The following is an 18,613-nucleotide window of genomic DNA, read 5'->3' on the forward strand; positions in this document are numbered from 1 at the left end:
CAAGAACTGTGACTTTTTATATCACACCATCTTGTGAAAGAATGTGTAAGAAAGACATTAACTGTGTAGTTTATTAGTTGACAGGTACTCTTTCTTATTTGTTGAAGTGGTGTATAGCAGTGTTATTCCAAGAGTTAGTTATATATTCTTTGGAATTATATTTCATATTCTTAATACCAAGAATGTCCTTTAACAAGTCATAATCGATCATTTACCAATTTAATATATTTAAAGTGAAAATATGACCAAGTGTTTTGTGTGCCCAAAGCCTCACCTTAAGTTCTCCAGTTTTGGATTCCATAGTTATACGTCTAAAGGATAACTAGGTATGACAATTTAGATGGACTAAGCACAATTTCTCCTATTTGAAATTCAATTTCTTCGCCTCCAAATGTCAGAAAGTATTATTAAAGGTAATTATGCATGTTTATTCTCTTTTATGTATATATATGTGTGTATAGTATGTGTGTATATATACACACACATGTTGTTTTTTTTTAAGAGAAGCCAGCTATATTTATGGTAAAAAATATGCAAGTAAAAAAATCCTCAAGCATTTGTATACATAGTTGTTAAGCAGTTTAAATTTTATTGACCTCCTGGTTTTTTAAAAAAAGTTAAATTTAAGGTCACACCTCTAAGTTCGATGCATTATATACAGATCGTGCAGAGTATGACTATGAAGAGATACAAATTAGTCCACGCCGAAAAAGATTTACTAGGGTACAGAATCATTTTCATAAATACATATAAAATTCTTGTGAAGATAGAAGAGGACTGACTCTTCAGGTTTTCTGAGACACTTTTCAAAGTGATTCAAGGCACAAAATGTGCACTATTGTGAATACATACATGTGCCTCTAATACAGCCCATCAAAGATTTGGCTTCATGACTTACAAAACTAAATGTACTGAAATGAGATTCTGCTTCTTAGCTGAAAAACCACAGAACCTATAAACATCATGTAGATAATTACTCCAAAATATGGAGATACAAATACAAGCACTTTATTTGAAAAAGCAAACACAAAAGATAGGTGTGAATTCAAAGTGTTTAAATGCTTCCATTCTGAATAATTCAGTTAAGAACCTATACAAGTTTGTTCCCAGAAGCTAATGCATCAATCACTAGTCTCCACTAAGGAAAATGAATTCTAAAAATTAACATGGTTTTCAACAATTCAAATTTCACTATTTATATAAAAACCTAGAGAGACCAATAATATCCAATAGCTTCAAAAGCTAAGCTAAAGACTTTCTGATGTAATCAATTTACCGATGTTTGTCCAGGTCTGTTTAATATATACACAAGGAAAATACTCACTATAATTTCTTATAAAATAGCAAATAAGGAGTAGATGTAGGAGATGTAGAAGGGGAAAGAGAATTCAAAAAGTCCTTCTCTTCAGTAACTTTCACTTCAGAATCATCAAAAAGCAACCACTTCCCCTCATACTCCTTTAAGCTTTGCACTACATATGAAATTTTGTTTTCAAAACCACTCATGTTAATGCCTGTTTGGTCACTGGATTCCTTGTTTCTATCAGATTCATGGGTCCCATTAGTATTGTTAGCCTCAGAATTTCTATTTTCAGCAAATGCTGTACTGGCAACTTTATCAGGATTAGATGCTTTGTTGTATAACTCATAATCTGCTTTACTCTTTTGTCCTCCAAGAAGTCCAATAGCTTCTACATTTTTTTTGTTCAAAACTTTACTTGGCTGGGTATTTCCACTGACTCTAATCGACACTTCATCGTCATAGTTTTCGACCACACCCCTTGCTTCCTCCTCATTCAATGGTTCTGGCTTACCTATCTCACACATTTGGTCGATCACAAAATTTTCCTTATCTAGTTCTAAACTATTAAGGTCAGTGACTTTAACAGAAGCAGTATAATGCCCACTACTAATTGTAATGCCACTATGCATCACAACTGCAAATAATCCATAGCTGTCATTGGTTGGCTTTGTGCTCCATTCTTCTAGTGACAGTTTAAGAGGTGTCAGTAAAGGAGTGTTGATCTTGGAAAGTCCACCACCATAACAATCAAACCTTTGGAAGGGGGGAAAAAAAAAAGGTTTTCTGGGATTCCACTTTATATATATTCAGTTTTACACCCAATGTGAAACCAAGTAAGTCTGAATGAACCCATATTATTTACTGCTCATATGAATAAAACACAAAGTAAAAAACAAGACCCCAATTTTGTATAATACTTACACAAAGAATACTGAAATAAGTACTAATATTCAGGTGCTTCTGTGAAGGATATTTGGCACTTCCCCCCTTAATTTTCTTTATTTTCCTAATTTTGTGCAATAAGAAAATAAATGGCATTAAAAAAAAAACACTGATCTTCAAAATCCTTTTCCTTTATATTTAGTAAGTCATTTTAATGTGAAGTCTGTCTCTACAACCAAGATTTGGGGACAAAAAATAAAATTGTACTGTAGCAAAGGAAAAGGCCACTGAAAGAAAGGACCATGTCATCTTCTGGCAAAAGAAAATGTGTGCTCTCGTGGTAATTTCAAACAGTTCATTAATATAGAAAGGAATAAAATCTACAATGACATGTATACATGTCAGAAAAAGACTATCTAAAATGTAATTGGCATTTTTATATTTATTATTGCTTTCAGATATTTAAATTTTCAACTACAGAAGAATCAAATTGTTCAGACTAGTTTTATTTCCTGGCTTACTTACCTTAAAACTAAAATAATTTTGCTTTTTTGCTCCCCTCAAAAAAATGTTGATGTATGTATGAAATTTGTTCCCTGCTTTAATCAATTAATTAAAATAATCAAATAAGGAATGAAAATGAAAAATGTGTGAACAAATCATACACATTCATACCAGAAGGATTTAAACGGATGCGTTTTTACAGGGAAACTGTTAATAAAACAATAAACTTTTCTAAGGCAATATTTGTAAATTACTTCATTTCAGTAGTTTCTGTTACACTATTGTACTGTTTCCTTACTATCATAGCATTTTGAACAAAACTTTAGAATACTCACTCCAAGCCACTAGCAGCAAAGCACTTCAAATGAATAGTTATAACTTCAGGCATTTTGTCAAACAAAAGACTTCGTTCAGCTTCAGTATAATGATGGCAATTTTCACAGAAATATTTATCTTCTCCTACAATCCTCTCCACTGAAGCAAACTGTGAAATTGCCCATCTCAGGGTCTTCATTTCTGTTTTTGGCTCTGGAGAAACTACACAAGAGAATCCTGTCACTCACAAATGAAAAATCTCTCAGAAATTAAAAACTTAAGCCACAAATTTTTATGTTAAGAATTAGCATACCATTTTAATTGACTAATCCTTCCCAAATAATAACTTAAGAGATTTTTTTTAGTTTCAGAAACTTGTAAGTTCATCTTCGACAGTGCACATACCTCTAAATATTTATATCTGGTCAGCCAAAAAATATTGAGGTCATAGGGACAGCAAAATCAATATAAGCCCTACCCTCTGACTCCATGTGAGAAAGACTTTATATTTAATAGTCAATTTACAATATCTGAACAAGTAAACCAGTCTCATGATCACTTCCCATGGCATTACTACACTTTTTGTGGTTTATACAAGAAAAAACACTGGCTCAAATATGGTGTTAACAAAAATATCCTCAGTAGCTCTGAGATTCAGGTACCCCAAAATTAACTTAGTAAAACATTTCATTTTCCCATTATAACATACTCTACACATCAAAATAAAGATGCCACAATTTTCCAAATGCTAGTAACTATTGACAAGTGTAGCTATATAGGCAGAAAGATTTTATTATACCAAAGACACTAAAAGAGTTTTTTCTCAATAATTATACAAGCTACTTATTAGACTGTTTTGTTGAGGAAAACTCTAATTATTCCATAGTCCATGCAAGCCTCCAATTTTGCTTACTTTCAGAACTCTCCTCTACTTTGGAAAGCTCATCTTCTTGCACTGGTACACTGATGTCTTGAAAATCTTCTCTTCTTTCTGTTAAACTTTCACATTCTAAGCAACGAGTCCTTAATACCAGCTGACCTTGAAATAATTTCTCCACTAGCTCAAAACCAATTTGCTCTGTACCTAAAACAAAAAAAGGAAAACAAATCTATACAGATGAATTTTTCAGTACAGCCCAAATAAACATTATTCCATTTAAAGTATATCATGGCTAGAAGGCTGATTTTCGTATCTCAAACTTGCTTATTAGCATTAAGAGGTGACTTACTCATGAAATATAAACTCCCTGTAAAGATAATTTTGAATATGAATTACTGTTATCTCTAAAAAAAGTTTCAACACATGTGTGTCTTCTTAACTCCCTTCCTAAAGATACCCCAAAGGATGAAATTTAGTCATGTAAGTTCTACAAATTTTCCCTGAGATCTGTGTGAACCTCAGCAGAAATCCAGTATGGTATAACTACTTAGCAAATGCAATTTCTTTCATGAGTTTATGTCAAATACTGCATATATAAAGGGGTAAAATATTCTCTTGCCATTAAGATGAATTGAACTCTCCTAGTTTATAAACATAAACTACTATTACCTTAAAATTAGTGAGATTTATACACACACACACAAAATACATGTAAGTGTAGTGCTTGAAACTCCAGTTCGCATTGTGTTAAATTTCTCTTAAAACTTTAGCCAGGTATTATACTGTATATGGATCTAAGAAGAGAAAACTCAATTCCGCAGCTGTTAATCCTACCTATCAATGTCCAAGAATAAATTATACTTACCTTTGTTTATGGGTTTAACTTCATTAACAGGCATAACATTATTCCCTGGAGATTCAAGTCCACAACCATTAGCTGTAGTATCATTCTCATACTTCCCCAAGTCCTCTTCAAGATCATATTCATTTTCTTTAGATTGTCCTTTGGATTCTTGGTTTGTTGTTATTTTACCCAGACTACAGAATTTAGAAATAATGCTGGGTTGCTTAGCTGCAGACTTTAACCAGTTTATTTTAACTCTTGATTTCTTTTGTGAGGGTCTTGCACTTTCATTTTCAGAAATGTACTTGGGGATTATTTTAGCAGGAATATCTAATGAATCAACTGTAGCTTTTCTTTTTGATCTGGTTTGTCTCTGGTTTTCTTCCAAAGACTGGTGTTCCTTAGAGACTTTAACTTTTTTCTTCATGTTACCAAATTCAGTGTCACTTTTTCTTTTCCCATTTACTTTTGGCAATTTTTCTTTATAGTCTTCAGAATGCCTCATATTGTCCATCTCCATGCTGTTATTACCACTCATTTCCTCTTTCTGATGTTTTTCTTCTACCTTAGTAGATAACTCTGCCACATTTTTTTCTTTTTTTAGGAGTTGGCATGTTTCTTGAATGTTTCCCAAAATACACTGTAATACTTCCTGTGCATCATGCTGTAGATATCCTTCATACATAGGGTTGAGTTCCCTATAAATAAAAATTTCCATTTCATCTATTCCAGTTTTGAAGATATAATACCAAAACAAAAACCAAAAACCACCTTTCCATACAGAAATGAATTCATTTATAGGGATATCATAAATTATTTAAAAGTCCAAAAACATTTATTCAGCTACTAATTTGAAACTCCTTACCTAAACATGTAACTAAAAACAAATTTAACCTGATTTTCATTATCACAAATACTTTGCTCTTCTAAATATTATTGTTAATAGCTAATATGTATATAGGATTTACTGTGTACCATGCTTTATTCAAAATGCCATATATATATAATTTTTTTTTTTTTGGCCTTGCCACATGGCACGTGGGATCTTACTTCTCCGACCAGGGATCGAAGCCCAGCCCTCAGCAGTGAAAGCACAGAGTCTTAACCACTGGACTGCCAGGGGATTCCCTCAAAATGCTTTTTATATTATTTGTATAATTCTCACAATAACCCTATGAGGTAAGTACCATATCACCACTATTTACAGATAACTTGCTCAAGGTCACAGAGATGCAAAAGTCAGGATTCAAACCTCCTGGACACCATGCTACACTGCCTCTTAACAAATGTATGGCAATGTATTACATCTAGGTCTATTCCTAACCTAAACGATTAAATAATTTTTTAAAGACTTAAACCCTGTAGTATTTTGGATAAAGCTATTCTGTATATAGGATAAATTTTCATTTTTTAAGTAATACTACAAAGAAATCTAATCCAGTTAACTAATATTTCTCTTCTAAGTACATACAACAAAAATAGAATACTTGCAATTTACAGTTCTTTTATATAACGTATTTTGAATACAGACCTATAATTCCTATCTGAAATCCTTAGGACCAAATGTGTTTGGTAATTCAGAAATTTTCAGATTAAAAAAGAATCTGGCACATAGGTAAAATATGTATCACCAACATAATAGGGGCAGTATCCCATAATTACACACGTTACTTCTTCTACAGAAAAGAGTATGAATATTCACATTACAGATAAATATGAATAAAGACTATAAACAGCCTCACACAAATTCAGATTTAATGAATTTAGTACCAATCATAAGAAAAAATTTCCAGTCTTTGGAGCCTCTGGGATATTAAGGACTGTAGATCTGTAGTGTCTATTTTCCTTGCCCTTTATTCCCCCCATTTGTTCACATGTCACTCTCCTCCAGAGAGAGCATGACCTAAACTGGAATCCTAAAATTATATAATAGACTATACCTGAGTGTGTTAAGTAGTCGCCTTGGCTGAGTAGCAAGTTCATCAGTATATTTCTCTGGATTTAAGAGAAAACTAGCCTGAAGCTGTTCGACTGAAATGATCAAGGACTGTAAGCTGCATATTAGTTCATAACTTGCTGAAGAATCTTCTTTGCAATTTCCCTGTCAAGAAACACACAAACATTTTAATTTTTGAACAAATTAAGTACCTTCCCCCTTCTTTATCTCACTAGACAACACTAGCTTTTCTAAATCTAATTTCATAACACTAATTTTCTGGAGGTATACAAAATAAACTTAAAAAAATTTTAAGCATATTTTTGGTTACTTTCTATTATGTGGGTTATAATGGTTTTCTAACTACATAAGTCAAAGGTTTCTTTAAATTTATTTATATAGTAAAAGTGAGTCAACTTGAAAACAGTAGATAAATAACGGGGTAAAAGAGTACAATATGTTGTGATAGTGGTGTGTGTGACAATGTTTACTGGTAAACAGTAAATTAGAGGACTGGAGAAAACACTATAAAAGGGGGTAATCAAGTTAGCTGCTTACCCCATAAGAATGAAAAATAATTGCCAATGAGAAATTTAATTCTCAGATGTAATTTGTTAAGAGAAATAATCTTTGTCATTCTCCTCCCAAATCCTCTCTGTATTTATTACTTTTTCATTTCTAAGCAAGTGAATTTCCATTAATTTTATTTTTTTACCTTATCTTTTTGACTGGCTTCATCTTTTAGGGCTTCTTTCTTCCTTGAAATAATATTAAATAAGTGCTTCACTCCAGATTTAAAACCAGGACAAAAATATAATACCTATAAAGTGAGATTGTCTTGAGTATTTACTGAACAAACAATATACCTAAAATCAGTAAAACACTATCATGCTTTTTGTAGAGCATGTTCATATGTGCATTACTTTAAATTCTGAGATTAAGATGTGTCAAAAATTGTTCTCTATTTCATCATAGTAGCCTGCTATCTTCCCTCAGTGCAACAAAGCACTGAGCCTGACCAGATACAAGGGTACAACATGAATCAGATATAGTTCCAAGGGTTAAAATACATATCACCATGGAATCAGGAATCAGACAGAAAAACTAAAAGTTTGGTATCTTCAATTTAATCAACATCTACTCAATTTTGCTATCCCAATTTTATTTAATATATCATTTTCTCTTACCTCAACTGAAATTTGTAACGTGCAATTTAGAATCATGATTATTTTACCCAATTCTGGTTTATTTACAAAGACAAAGACAGTATTATGGACAACTGAAATCCTCCAATAACCTGAATTCTCAGAAAATATTAAGTGTTACATCATTCTTTGCCTACTAAAGTTTTATTATATAGCAAAATTGTCAACTTACCTGAAGTATACTATTAAGATAACAAGTATTGCCGAGATTATTCAGTCCCACAAACGGTAACAAGTTTTCTCTCTTCTCACAGTTGACAGGTGAGGACTGTGCTGCAGGAACAACTTGATCACTATTAAGTACAAAGAAGAGAAAGGGATAAGGAAGTAGAATTAAAGTGGAAATATTACTTCCCTAGATTTAGTCTTTTCCCAAAAACTGTATGATCCGAAAAGTATATGGATTTTTATTCAGATGGCATTTTAAGACAATTAATCTGTACAGGTGCAAAAATTGCTATACACACAGAATAAAAGTTTTACAATCACTTTAAAAATAGTACACTCAACAAGCTTCAAAACAATTCCATTAAAGGACTGTTAATCCCATTTTACAGAGCAGAAAATTGCAGAATTGGTACTATGATTTGTTAAGCCAACAGGACATTTTAATCAAGTAGTTTAACTCTGAATAGAAACCTGGGAATAACCTGAATATGACAATATTTGGGAAAGGCTGCACTATCTAAGTCAGATTCTGTTCACAAAAGATTAAGAGGAAACAGAGTCTATGAAGATACTTACACAGCTGTTCCTCACTTAAAAATGAATTGTTCACGTTTATAATTCTTTTACCTCAGTTTAACAAACAGTCCTCACAGAATTTTTATTTATTTTACAGCTGCTAGCTATAACTCTAATACCTCAAGGTATTTATAGGCACGAATGCTGGTAAGCAAAAGGTTCACACACAATCTCCTAAACTGATTATTGGTAAATATTAGGAAATTATACAGGGGAGCAAATCTACGTTAGACCCACAGCAGAGTGCCTACGTGCTGAATACGGAGCAAGTGTAGACTCCAACTAGAGCAACTATTGGTGGAGTAAAGCATTCCATTTTGTTCTGATTTCAGTCACTGAAGGATTTATTTGTATAAAAAGCATTTCTTATTTTTAAGTTTATTTTAAATATAATTTGTAATTGTACACCAACAGGTTTGAGAATTCATATACTAGGTATGACTACAAAGTTTATGTCAGGTAACTGTCCCCCATGAATTTCTTTACCCTTACATAAAGTGTGTTGCACTAAAATCAAATTTAAATTGAAAAATAATTTTAGTCAATTAGTATTTCTCTAAGTTAGCCTAATCGGCTGAGCACAATTTAAATGAGTTATAATGTGAACTGTGATGACTGATCTCTGTGGGGAACCACCAGTTTAATCCTGTTTCTACTATTACACACTGCTAGACTTGTCTCACTAATGTGTGCTTTTTTATCTCCCTCTATGGACTATCAGGTCAGAATGACTGCAGATATCAATCCAAGTTCACTGCTTTTTCACTGATGTGGAATTTTTAAAAGTACAGAAATATACTGAAAATAACATACATTTCAGATCCTCTATATTCAGAAGTTTTTTCTTCATTTTCTTGAGAATCTGTGAAATCCAAGGCTCTCTTGGTTTCCTTTTTCTGAAAAAACTTCAAGGAAAGTCTGTTTTTTTTTGATGGACTACCTCTTGAAAGCCCATTACTTTCACTAGGTATGACACCGGGCATTTTCTCTTCAAATCCCAAGGAGTTGACAAAAATTAATTTATACAGGGACCTTGTAATCACCAATCATATCTGTTAATCAGAGAAAAGGTTATTAGTTTTCAGTTATCAGCTGTAGGCAATAAAATCATCATTTCTGAAAACAAATTTACCAAGGAATGGTATTAGAACTTTGTATTTGAAAATCTAATGCCTGCCAATAACAGGCAGTCAGTGTTTATTGCTTAAATGAAGCAGTTGCCATGTGTCCTTAACTTTCTCAAACAACAAAAAAAAAAGATACTGAACTTTTATTAGCCTGCTGCTATTAGATTAAGGGTCACATCACAAAATACCTCATTTTAGTAGTAGACCCCATTGTACTGGTAGTAGTAGTAGTAGTAATGGTAAAGTAGTATCATCAAGGGGTAAAAACTTTATTATCTATTAGTTCATTCAGGAAACATTGAGCAAGTACCATCTCTAATTCTGAAGTACAAGGTGGGAAACAGAGGGATGAATGGGAAATCAAAGGAGTGCGAGAAGTGACTGAGTTCTCCTTCCAAGGTCTTTTTCTAGTTATACAAAATAAGGTCTATTTAAAGTATAATCTGCATACAAGGAAAGGCCTAGATCTAGTGTTAAGTTTACACCTAAAAACTTGTGTGAAAAGTAATAAACCATATGCAAAGTTGGGATAATGGTGTAAAAAATTGCTGCACTTTGTGTATATCAAATTCTTATGCACTAGAAACCAAAATATACTGACTTTTCAAACTTCTTTAACTAGAATTTTTTAAGATACTGCTTTAAGCAGGAAAGAAGAAAAGTTTGCCTTGTGCAAACTTTCTTCCCTGTTTTAAAATAAAACTTTTGGACTAAAAAAAAAATGGCTCTATTTGTGTTAGTTATTTTACACTTTAGTCCTATTTTTCATTAGGAAGATATTACTATCTGACTCGAGTATTACCAGAAAATCACCTAAGAGTCCAAAAACTCAGCAATGACTTTAAAATATAATATAGGTAGAGACTAACAGGATGAACTAAATTTCATCCTTAAGCATAAGCGAAAACCCGGCTGCCTCTGAACTGGGAATTCACAACACTGAACTCGGCAGTGAAACCACCTTTTTGAGACAACTCAGGAATAATTGGAAAGCCGACCAATTTCCCCATCCCCCCTCCAACTCAATTTACTCTCCTGGCCACTAATGCTGATGAAATGCTATCATGAACGATAAACCAGCCTGCACTGAAGTGTCAGGGATCTCTAAGCATTAGCGATTTTTGTAAAAGGTTTTTTCTTGGGAGCCAATTCCAATAAATGATGGAAACTGGATTCTCTAAGAGACAGAATAACCGGACTTAAATAAATATAAAAAAAAAATGACCAAGCAGCTGAAATAACATTATCAATCCTAATCAATAAACCACCCCTCCGGGCTCCTCAAAGCAATGATTAAACATTAACATTACCTAAAATATAACATTTTACCAGGTGCCGTATCTTCTATACCATTTCTTGCTCCTGGCTGTCCTTATCACTGGGGGTTGTTACATCAAAAATGTTTCTCCCGTAACTCTAAATCAAGTTTCGCAGAAAAAACAATAAGTAGAACATTAAATGTTCTTGACAAATGACAGTGTGAACACTAAGTCTCATTAGTTTCAAGTTTTTTCCTCTGTAAGATGGGACGACTCAATCCCAACTTTTCACGAAAAATGTAAAACAAGAATAACATCCTCGACAAAGGTTTAAGACACGTGCCGTTCTAAATACTTGTAGAAAAAGTAAGTTAAACTGCTCGGTAAAATTTAGCAATCACCGACACAGAACAACGTGAGCGCAAACATTTCTTCTCCCTACCCCGCAAACTCTAGGAACGGAAAAGAAAGTGAGAAGATGACGGGACGGTGATGATGTCCGTGCCCGTCAAACGCGGCACCGGCCCGGCGGGAGGCGTCTTTAAGCAGAACCACAGCTCGCGGAGTTGGCCTATTTACTCCCAGCCAGCACCTGCCTTGAGTCCCCAGCGGCGGCGGGAGGGGGCGCCGCCCGCTGCGCGGACGGCTTGGCTGGCAGCTGGGCGGGGGCGCAGCACCGAAGGAGCCGGGGTCCTCCCCGCGGCCCCCTCGGACTCCTGCCGAACTTGCCGCGGCGCCCAGGCACCGGCCCCTCCTCCACGGGCCCTTCTTACCTGGTCATGGCCCAGAGCGAGGTCCGCGGCAGTGACGCCGACGAGTCTAACCGGGCTGACGGCGGGTGCGACAGGTGAGCCCCTGCCCCGAGCCCGCGGGGGCCCGCGACCCACGGAAAAGCTGGCCGGATCGCCCTCCCCGCAGGGGAGTGACCATTCGCTCTCAAGAGCGGGAACCCGGGCTGCCGCTCGGTCCTGCCTGGCGCCGGCAACGACTACATCCCCGAAGCGGCGCCCGACCGAGCCCGCCCCCGTCCCCGCCCCGGGACGGCAAGGAGCGCCACAAGCGGCTCCGCTCGCCCGGCGCCCGAACCGCTGGGGTCTTCCTCACTCCACCGCCGACGGGAACTTGGCGCGTTTTCCTCAGTCTCAGGACCCTTGTGTTTTAGCCTCCGCCCGCGCCAGCGCTGCGATTGGAGGTGGCGTCCTACGAAACTGCCGGTTCTAGTCTCCAGGCTGCAGAGACGCGAAAGCCTAGAGCCACATCGCGACCGCCACTCGCCCTCCTGGCACGCACGGGCTCCGGAACCAGCCGGAACGGTAGTTGCCCCAAGCTTGTAACGGGTTTTGCAGTTTCAAACAGCGCAGGCAGTGTCACGGGCAGCTCGCATGGGTCCTCGCTGAGGGCGCGCGCTAGGAGCTAGAGGCCTGGCTGGCGGGCTCGAGCCTCTAATCCTTTTTTTTTTTTTTTTTTTTTTTTAACCATTCGTGCGCGAGAGTTGAGGGGATAGCGTACGGGTCGGGAGACGGGACAGAGAGAAGATGGGACGGGCTTCTTGCTCGGGAAGTTACCGCCAGGTGCTCAAATCCACCAATCCGTGATGAACAATCCCCAACCCTGCCCCCCGCAGCCCAGAAGGAGCCAATCAGAAGTACCTAGACAAAAAAAGCCCACCTGGTGGGCGGGGAAAGGCAGTCCAGCCAATACCAAAAAGAAGAGGGGACGGCTCCAGCCAATCATTGTTGGACATACAGAGTGTTCCTCAGGCGCGTTTCCCTTCCTTCCGCTCTCATTGGCGGTAGACTGCGCGCTTTCGCTGCCGACTGTTAAATCTCGCTCTGCGTTTTGTGAATCCTCGAGGGTAGGACGCCAGCGAGGGTGCGGTTTCCGGAGCGAGGCCTTCACAATAAGTCCCGCCCCCGTTTCATGCGTACACACTCGGGCGGGGTTACCCGGCAGTTACTTTCGGAAAATGGCTGACCGCCTTGCCTGCTCCTCTGCGCTTGAGCTTTCTGTACCGAAACGCAACCTCAGACGCCAGGCCATCCAGTAAAAAGAAGCACCGCCATAGATAACAGTAAACTCTCAACCGAATGCTGCGGAGCTGAGGCTCCCTCCTCAGCCCCTCCACGCCTCATTTTCTCGCGTTTATCCCTTCCCCTTCCCGACCGGACAAGGAAACGAAAAGAGCATTCTTAGGGCCCAGCTCTGGCTGGGGGAACTGCAAGGGGTTCCTGTACGAGCCCTTACTAACGGGCTCAGAAACGGCGAGGCAGGCCTCACCTGGTTTCTGCTTCCGTCTGTTGTTGTATGCCTACCTCGGTGAGGTGACCTCACAAAGCAAGGGTGGCAGTGAAGCACGATAAGTTCAGTCCAAATTCATTTAACCAAGCGTGTTTTGAGGTGCCTAGTGTGTGCCAGGCATTCCCTGCTCCATAGGGGCTTGACATGAGTGACAGGGAGAGGAAATAAGGAGTATGCTCTCTTAGGTACGTAGTCTTGACATTTGAGTAGAGAGCTGAATGAAAGTGCAGCCAGCCTTGGAGGAATCAGGAAGAACGGTCCAGACAGGGAGAAGAGCAAAAGCTACCAAAGTCCTCAAGGTTCACGTGTTTGGTGTTCTGGGAGGAAGCAAGGAGCCAGGGTGCTTAGAGCACAGTGAGTCTAGGTGTGATGATTGGGAGATGAGATTAGTAACATGGTTGGGGCTCTGATTAAACAGGGTAAGGAAGGGACTTCCCTGGTGGCGTGGTGGTTAAGAATCCATCTGTCAATGCAGGGGACCGGGGTTCGATCCCTGGTCCGGGAAGATCCCACATGCCATGGAGCAACTAAGCCCGTGCACCACAACTACTGAGCCCGTGCGCCTAGAGCCCATGCTCCCCAACAGCCCATGCTCCCCAACAGCCCATGCTCCCCAACAAGATGGGAGTCATTTGATGGTTTTGACCTGGGAAGTGGCGTAATTTGTAAAGCGGCTGCCTGTGGTGGTAGACTGCTGACCTTCAAAAGTGCAAGCTGTAAGATCCCCTAGGAGGCTATTCCAGCAGCCCAGGGAATAAATTAGGGTGGCCTGGAATAAGGTGGTAGCAGTGGAAATGTTGAGAACGGGTAGGATTCAGGATATATTTTGAAGTAAGGCCAACAGGATCTGCTGATGGGAAAAAAGAGAGAAAAAAAGACAAGGGTTTTTTTGTTTTTTTTTTTTAACCAAATCAGTTGGATAGTGGTTTGTCCTTGTTAAAATGGAGAACATTGAGGTAATGATGGGTTTGGTGGGAGGGGCCATTGTTCTTAGACGTAAAGATTGAGATGCATATTTCACATGCAAATAGAGATACTGAGCCAACAGATTTCAAGTTTGGAGGTCAGTAGAGAACTGAGATCAGGAGATATAATTTGAGAGTCACCAAATGGTATTTAAATACACAAGACTTTAAGCAATCACCTAGAATGATATTTATCCTAAAAAATCTGCAGGGCATTGATGACCTCTACCCTTGCCAAGCCAGGAATTATAAACCCAGAAAACTGCTCCTTAATCTACCCATTTTAGAATCAGTATCCATCCCAAATGCTCATTTTAAGAGAGACTTATAAAGCTCCTGATGACATATTTAAGATCATTTAAAAAGCAAAATGAAGTAACTAGGATTCAAGCAACCAAAATGGAGCCGGGTGGCCATTGTGGATGTGGTTTCAGACATGTTCCTGCATCACAGAGAACTTGAATTTTCTGAACTGTAGCAAACGCAAGGACACCACATGTTTTCAAAATAATATCTTCTAGCAGTTGCCAGCTGCTACCTTATGGTCTCAAGTTCTCCCCTAAGCAATCCATGCTTAACAAACACCCTTCTTGCCAGCTCAACCAATTGGTAGCCCTGATGGCAGCTGCTATGCTCAGATGTGGCATATTTGCTAGGGTAGACTAATACAGCCCCAGGTATTTGGTACACATCATTGATGTAGTGAATGCATTCTTTTCTGTTCCAATCATAAGAAAAGATCAGAAACAGTTGGCATTCCCATGAAACAGAAGTGTACATTTACAGTTTAGCCCAAGGCTATGTTAACATTCCTGCCCTCTGTCATAAAATAGTCTGGAGAGATCTGGACCTTCTGGACATCCTTCAGAACTTCACATTAATCTATTACATCAATGACATCCTGCTGATTGGGCAGGTTGAGCAAAATATAACTGTATCAGTAGGATTAAAGGACTAAGAGTGTACATGTGCGGTGGAAGTGCAGAGGAGTGTGCTAAATCCTTACCTTCCTATTGGGAAGTCAGTAGATGATGGCTAACCGAAATATCAAGAAGTAGAAATATGAACATGTTATCTAGACAGGTGGAGGTAAATACCAAAGAATGAGCTAAAAATTGAAAGTGGCTGCCTTGAGGGAACGGGAAGTCTTGTTGAAACTAGTTAGCTCTTCAAATCATGTACAACTTTGAAAAGAGCAAAAAACTTACATTTTTTAAAAAAGAGTGGTAAATGAACTGTTTTCTGATTTCATGCCCTGGGAAAGGTCAGAGCAACCAGGCTCAACAGGAGTTCATTATGTGGGTTTGGGTTGACAATTCTTGCAGCCCTCACCTTCTGGGTACAAGGTAAAGGAAGGCTCAGTATGTGAACCCTTGGCCTTTATCCAGCATCTTTAGTAATCACAAAAAGCAATCAACCTCAAAACAGCTGGTAAAACCTCCATCCAGTAGTTAAATTTAAATTAAAAATATTCCCACAAGTTAAAGTCTATTTAAAAGGTAAAATCCACTTGGCTTCAGAATTTTAAATCCTCTTCCACAATCTAAAGCCCCAGGGTCAGGTGGGAGGTCCTCCCATACCTATGAAAGGAATGCCTTGCCCCACTTCCTTAATGTTTGGTAGCAATTTAGTAGATGAATGTCCGGTAAGTGGGTGGGTGCAGAGGAGGTGGCAGGAAGATTCATGAGCCTATTTATATTTCACGGGGAGAGAGTCTTGTCTTTCTCATGCCACTAAGATTCTCTTATCTTTTGTATGTTTAACCCATCCTGTAAAGAGCCCTACGTGTAAACTTCAACAACAATATTTTTCCTTCTCTGAATAAAATTTACTTGAATAAAGTACTAAGTATTTGAAGGGAAAATAAGTTCTAATTCTTTTCTTTTGAGTATCATTATGGACTCATGGCTTTTTACAGTCTTTTATTAAATTAAGCATAATTTTTATTTCCTTTTCGAAGCAAAACCTGTCACACTTTTAACCTGTGTGGACTCTTTTTAAACTGACTTCCAGGTCCTCTCAACATTTCCAAAAGCATCCTTACCTCCTGGAAAATTCCAGGTCCCTCTTTAAAAATATTTTCTGACTAACTTGAATATACCGTATAATACATTGTTTTACCACAATATTATTAAAGGTTTATAAGCTTTAATTTTTTAAAAAAATCTTATTTATGTCCTAAACTATTCACCATACATTATTTTACCATTTCATTTCGGGCTTTGAAAAGAGTCCATGTATTTTCAATCAGACAAGAATACAGGTGGTTCTAACGGGGAGAATGTATGATAACTGTGACGTAGTTTCCCCTTCTTTCAAACCAGCTAATTTGGAATTAGATTTTAAACAGCCCTTGGTATGGCACCACCCCCAAACTTGGTGGCCTAAAATAACAACTTCTTATTTCTCACCATTTTATGGCTTGGACACTGGCTCTCCTGCTGGGCTCCCTTGGTGGCTGCACTCAGCTGATCAGACGACTGGGGGCTGGGCCCAGCAGGTCCTGTGGGCCGCCCACTTCCTGTGGTCGCTTCTCCTCAAAGAAGCTGCATGGGGCTTCCCCGTTAGGCGTCTACAGCAGCGTTCCAAGAGGGCAGGACCCAGTGTGCAAGCGTGTTAACAAGCTTCTGCCTGTATTACTGCATTACACTCCCTTTGACCAAAGCAAATCCCAAGACCAAGCCCAAAGTCAATGTAGGGCAAGTCTTCACAAGGGCATGGATATGGGTGGGGAGCCTGAATCTTTGGAGTCATTAATGTTACAGTCTACTCCACTCTTCTGTGAATATTATCTTAAAGTATAAATCCTACTTCTCATGGACGTATCAGACAGACGACCTAATATTGATACACAATTTTATATTAGATTTGGTCTAAATATCCCCTTAACTATAGGTGGTTTTTATATACAAATATATATTTCCTAGGGTCATTTTAAATCTTTTATCTAAGGCAGTTCATTGTTGAACATTACCTTTAAGAAGTCTTTATACATAGATGTGTGTGTGTGTGTGTGCGTGTGTGTGTATTTCATCTACAGCCCCAAAAGCCAATAAAGGATTTTAAAAGTAATTTAATTAATTTAACAAAAAACTAGCAAACAGAATCCAACAACACATTAAAAGGATCATACACCACGATCAAGTGGGATTTATCCCAGGGATGCAAGGATTCTTCAATATATGCAAATCAATCAATGTGATACACCATATTAACAAATTGAAGAATAAAAACCTTATGATCATCTCAATATATGCAGAAAAAGCTTTTGACAAAATTCAACACCCATTTATGATAAAAACTCTCCAGAAAGTGGGCATAGAGGGAACCTACTTCAACATAATAAAGGCCATATACGACAAACCCACAGCAAACATCATTCTCAACGGTGAAAAACTGAAAGCATTTCCTCTAAGATCAGGAATGAGACAAGGATGTCCACTCTCACCACTATTATTCAACATAATTTTGGAAGTCCTAGCCACGGCAATCAGAAAAGAAAAAGAAATAAAAGGAATACACATTGGAAAAGAAGAAGTAAAACTGTCACTGCAGATGACATGATACTATACTTAGAGAATCCTAAAAATGCCACCAGAAAACTACTAGAGCTAATCAATGAATTTGGTAAAGTTGCAGGATACAAAATTAATGCACAGAAATCTCTTGCACTCCTATACACTAATGATGAAAAATCTGAAAGAGAAATTATGGAAACACTCCCATTTACCATGGCAACAAAAAGAATAAAATACCTAGGAATAAACCTACCTAGGGAGACAAAAGACCTGTATGCAGAAAACTATAAGACACTGATGAAAGAAATTAAAGATGATACCAACAGATGGAGAGATATACCATGTTCTTGGATTGGAAGAATCAACATTGTGAAAATGACTATACTACCCAAAGCAATCTACAGATTCAATGCAATCCTTATCAAATTACCAATGGCATTTTTTACGGAACTAGAACAAATCATCTTAAAATTTGTATGGAGACACAAAAGACCCCGAATAGCCAAAGCAGTCTTGAGGGAAAAAAACGGAGCTGAAGGAATCAGACGCCCTGACTTCAGACTATACTACAAAGCTACAGTAATCAAGACAATATGGTACTGGCACAAAAACAGAAACATAGATCAATGGAACAAGATAGAAAACCCAGAGATAAACCCAAGCACCTATGGTCAACTAATCTATGACAAAGGAGGCAAAGATATACAATGGAGAAAAGACAGTCTCTTCAATAAGTGGTGCTGGGAAAACTGGACAGCTACGTGTAAAAGAATGAAATTAGAATACTCCCTAACACCATACACAAAAATAAACTCAAAATGGATTCGAGACCT

The 18,613-nt window shown here is 37.9% G+C and overlaps 1 protein-coding gene across 3 annotated transcripts; it reads right to left on the reverse strand.

Moving 5' to 3' along the window:
- Positions 1-566: 566 nt before the first annotated feature.
- USP1 (ubiquitin specific peptidase 1) lies at positions 567-12,769 on the reverse strand. Of its 3 annotated transcripts, XM_082357040.1 has the most exons (10): positions 11,773-12,769; positions 11,051-11,156; positions 9,427-9,665; positions 8,042-8,162; positions 7,380-7,484; positions 6,669-6,829; positions 4,750-5,426; positions 3,918-4,088; positions 3,025-3,226; positions 567-2,056 (listed from the first exon to the last, which is right to left on the reverse strand). In XM_082357040.1, exons 3-10 carry the CDS (start codon positions 9,594-9,596, stop codon positions 1,324-1,326), a joined length of 2,340 nt encoding a protein of 779 aa, XP_082213166.1. In that variant the 5' UTR covers positions 9,597-9,665; positions 11,051-11,156; positions 11,773-12,769; the 3' UTR covers positions 567-1,323. The 3 variants fall into 3 exon arrangements, with proteins under 3 accessions (XP_082213166.1, XP_082213167.1, XP_082213168.1); XM_082357041.1 differs by lacking the exon at positions 11,051-11,156; XM_082357042.1 differs by lacking the exon at positions 7,380-7,484.
- Positions 12,770-18,613: the final 5,844 nt, after the last annotated feature.

Source organism: Balaenoptera borealis (genome assembly GCF_965194805.1).
Source record: "Balaenoptera borealis genome assembly, chromosome: 1".
In the NCBI taxonomy this organism is placed as follows: Eukaryota; Metazoa; Chordata; class Mammalia; order Artiodactyla; family Balaenopteridae; genus Balaenoptera; species Balaenoptera borealis.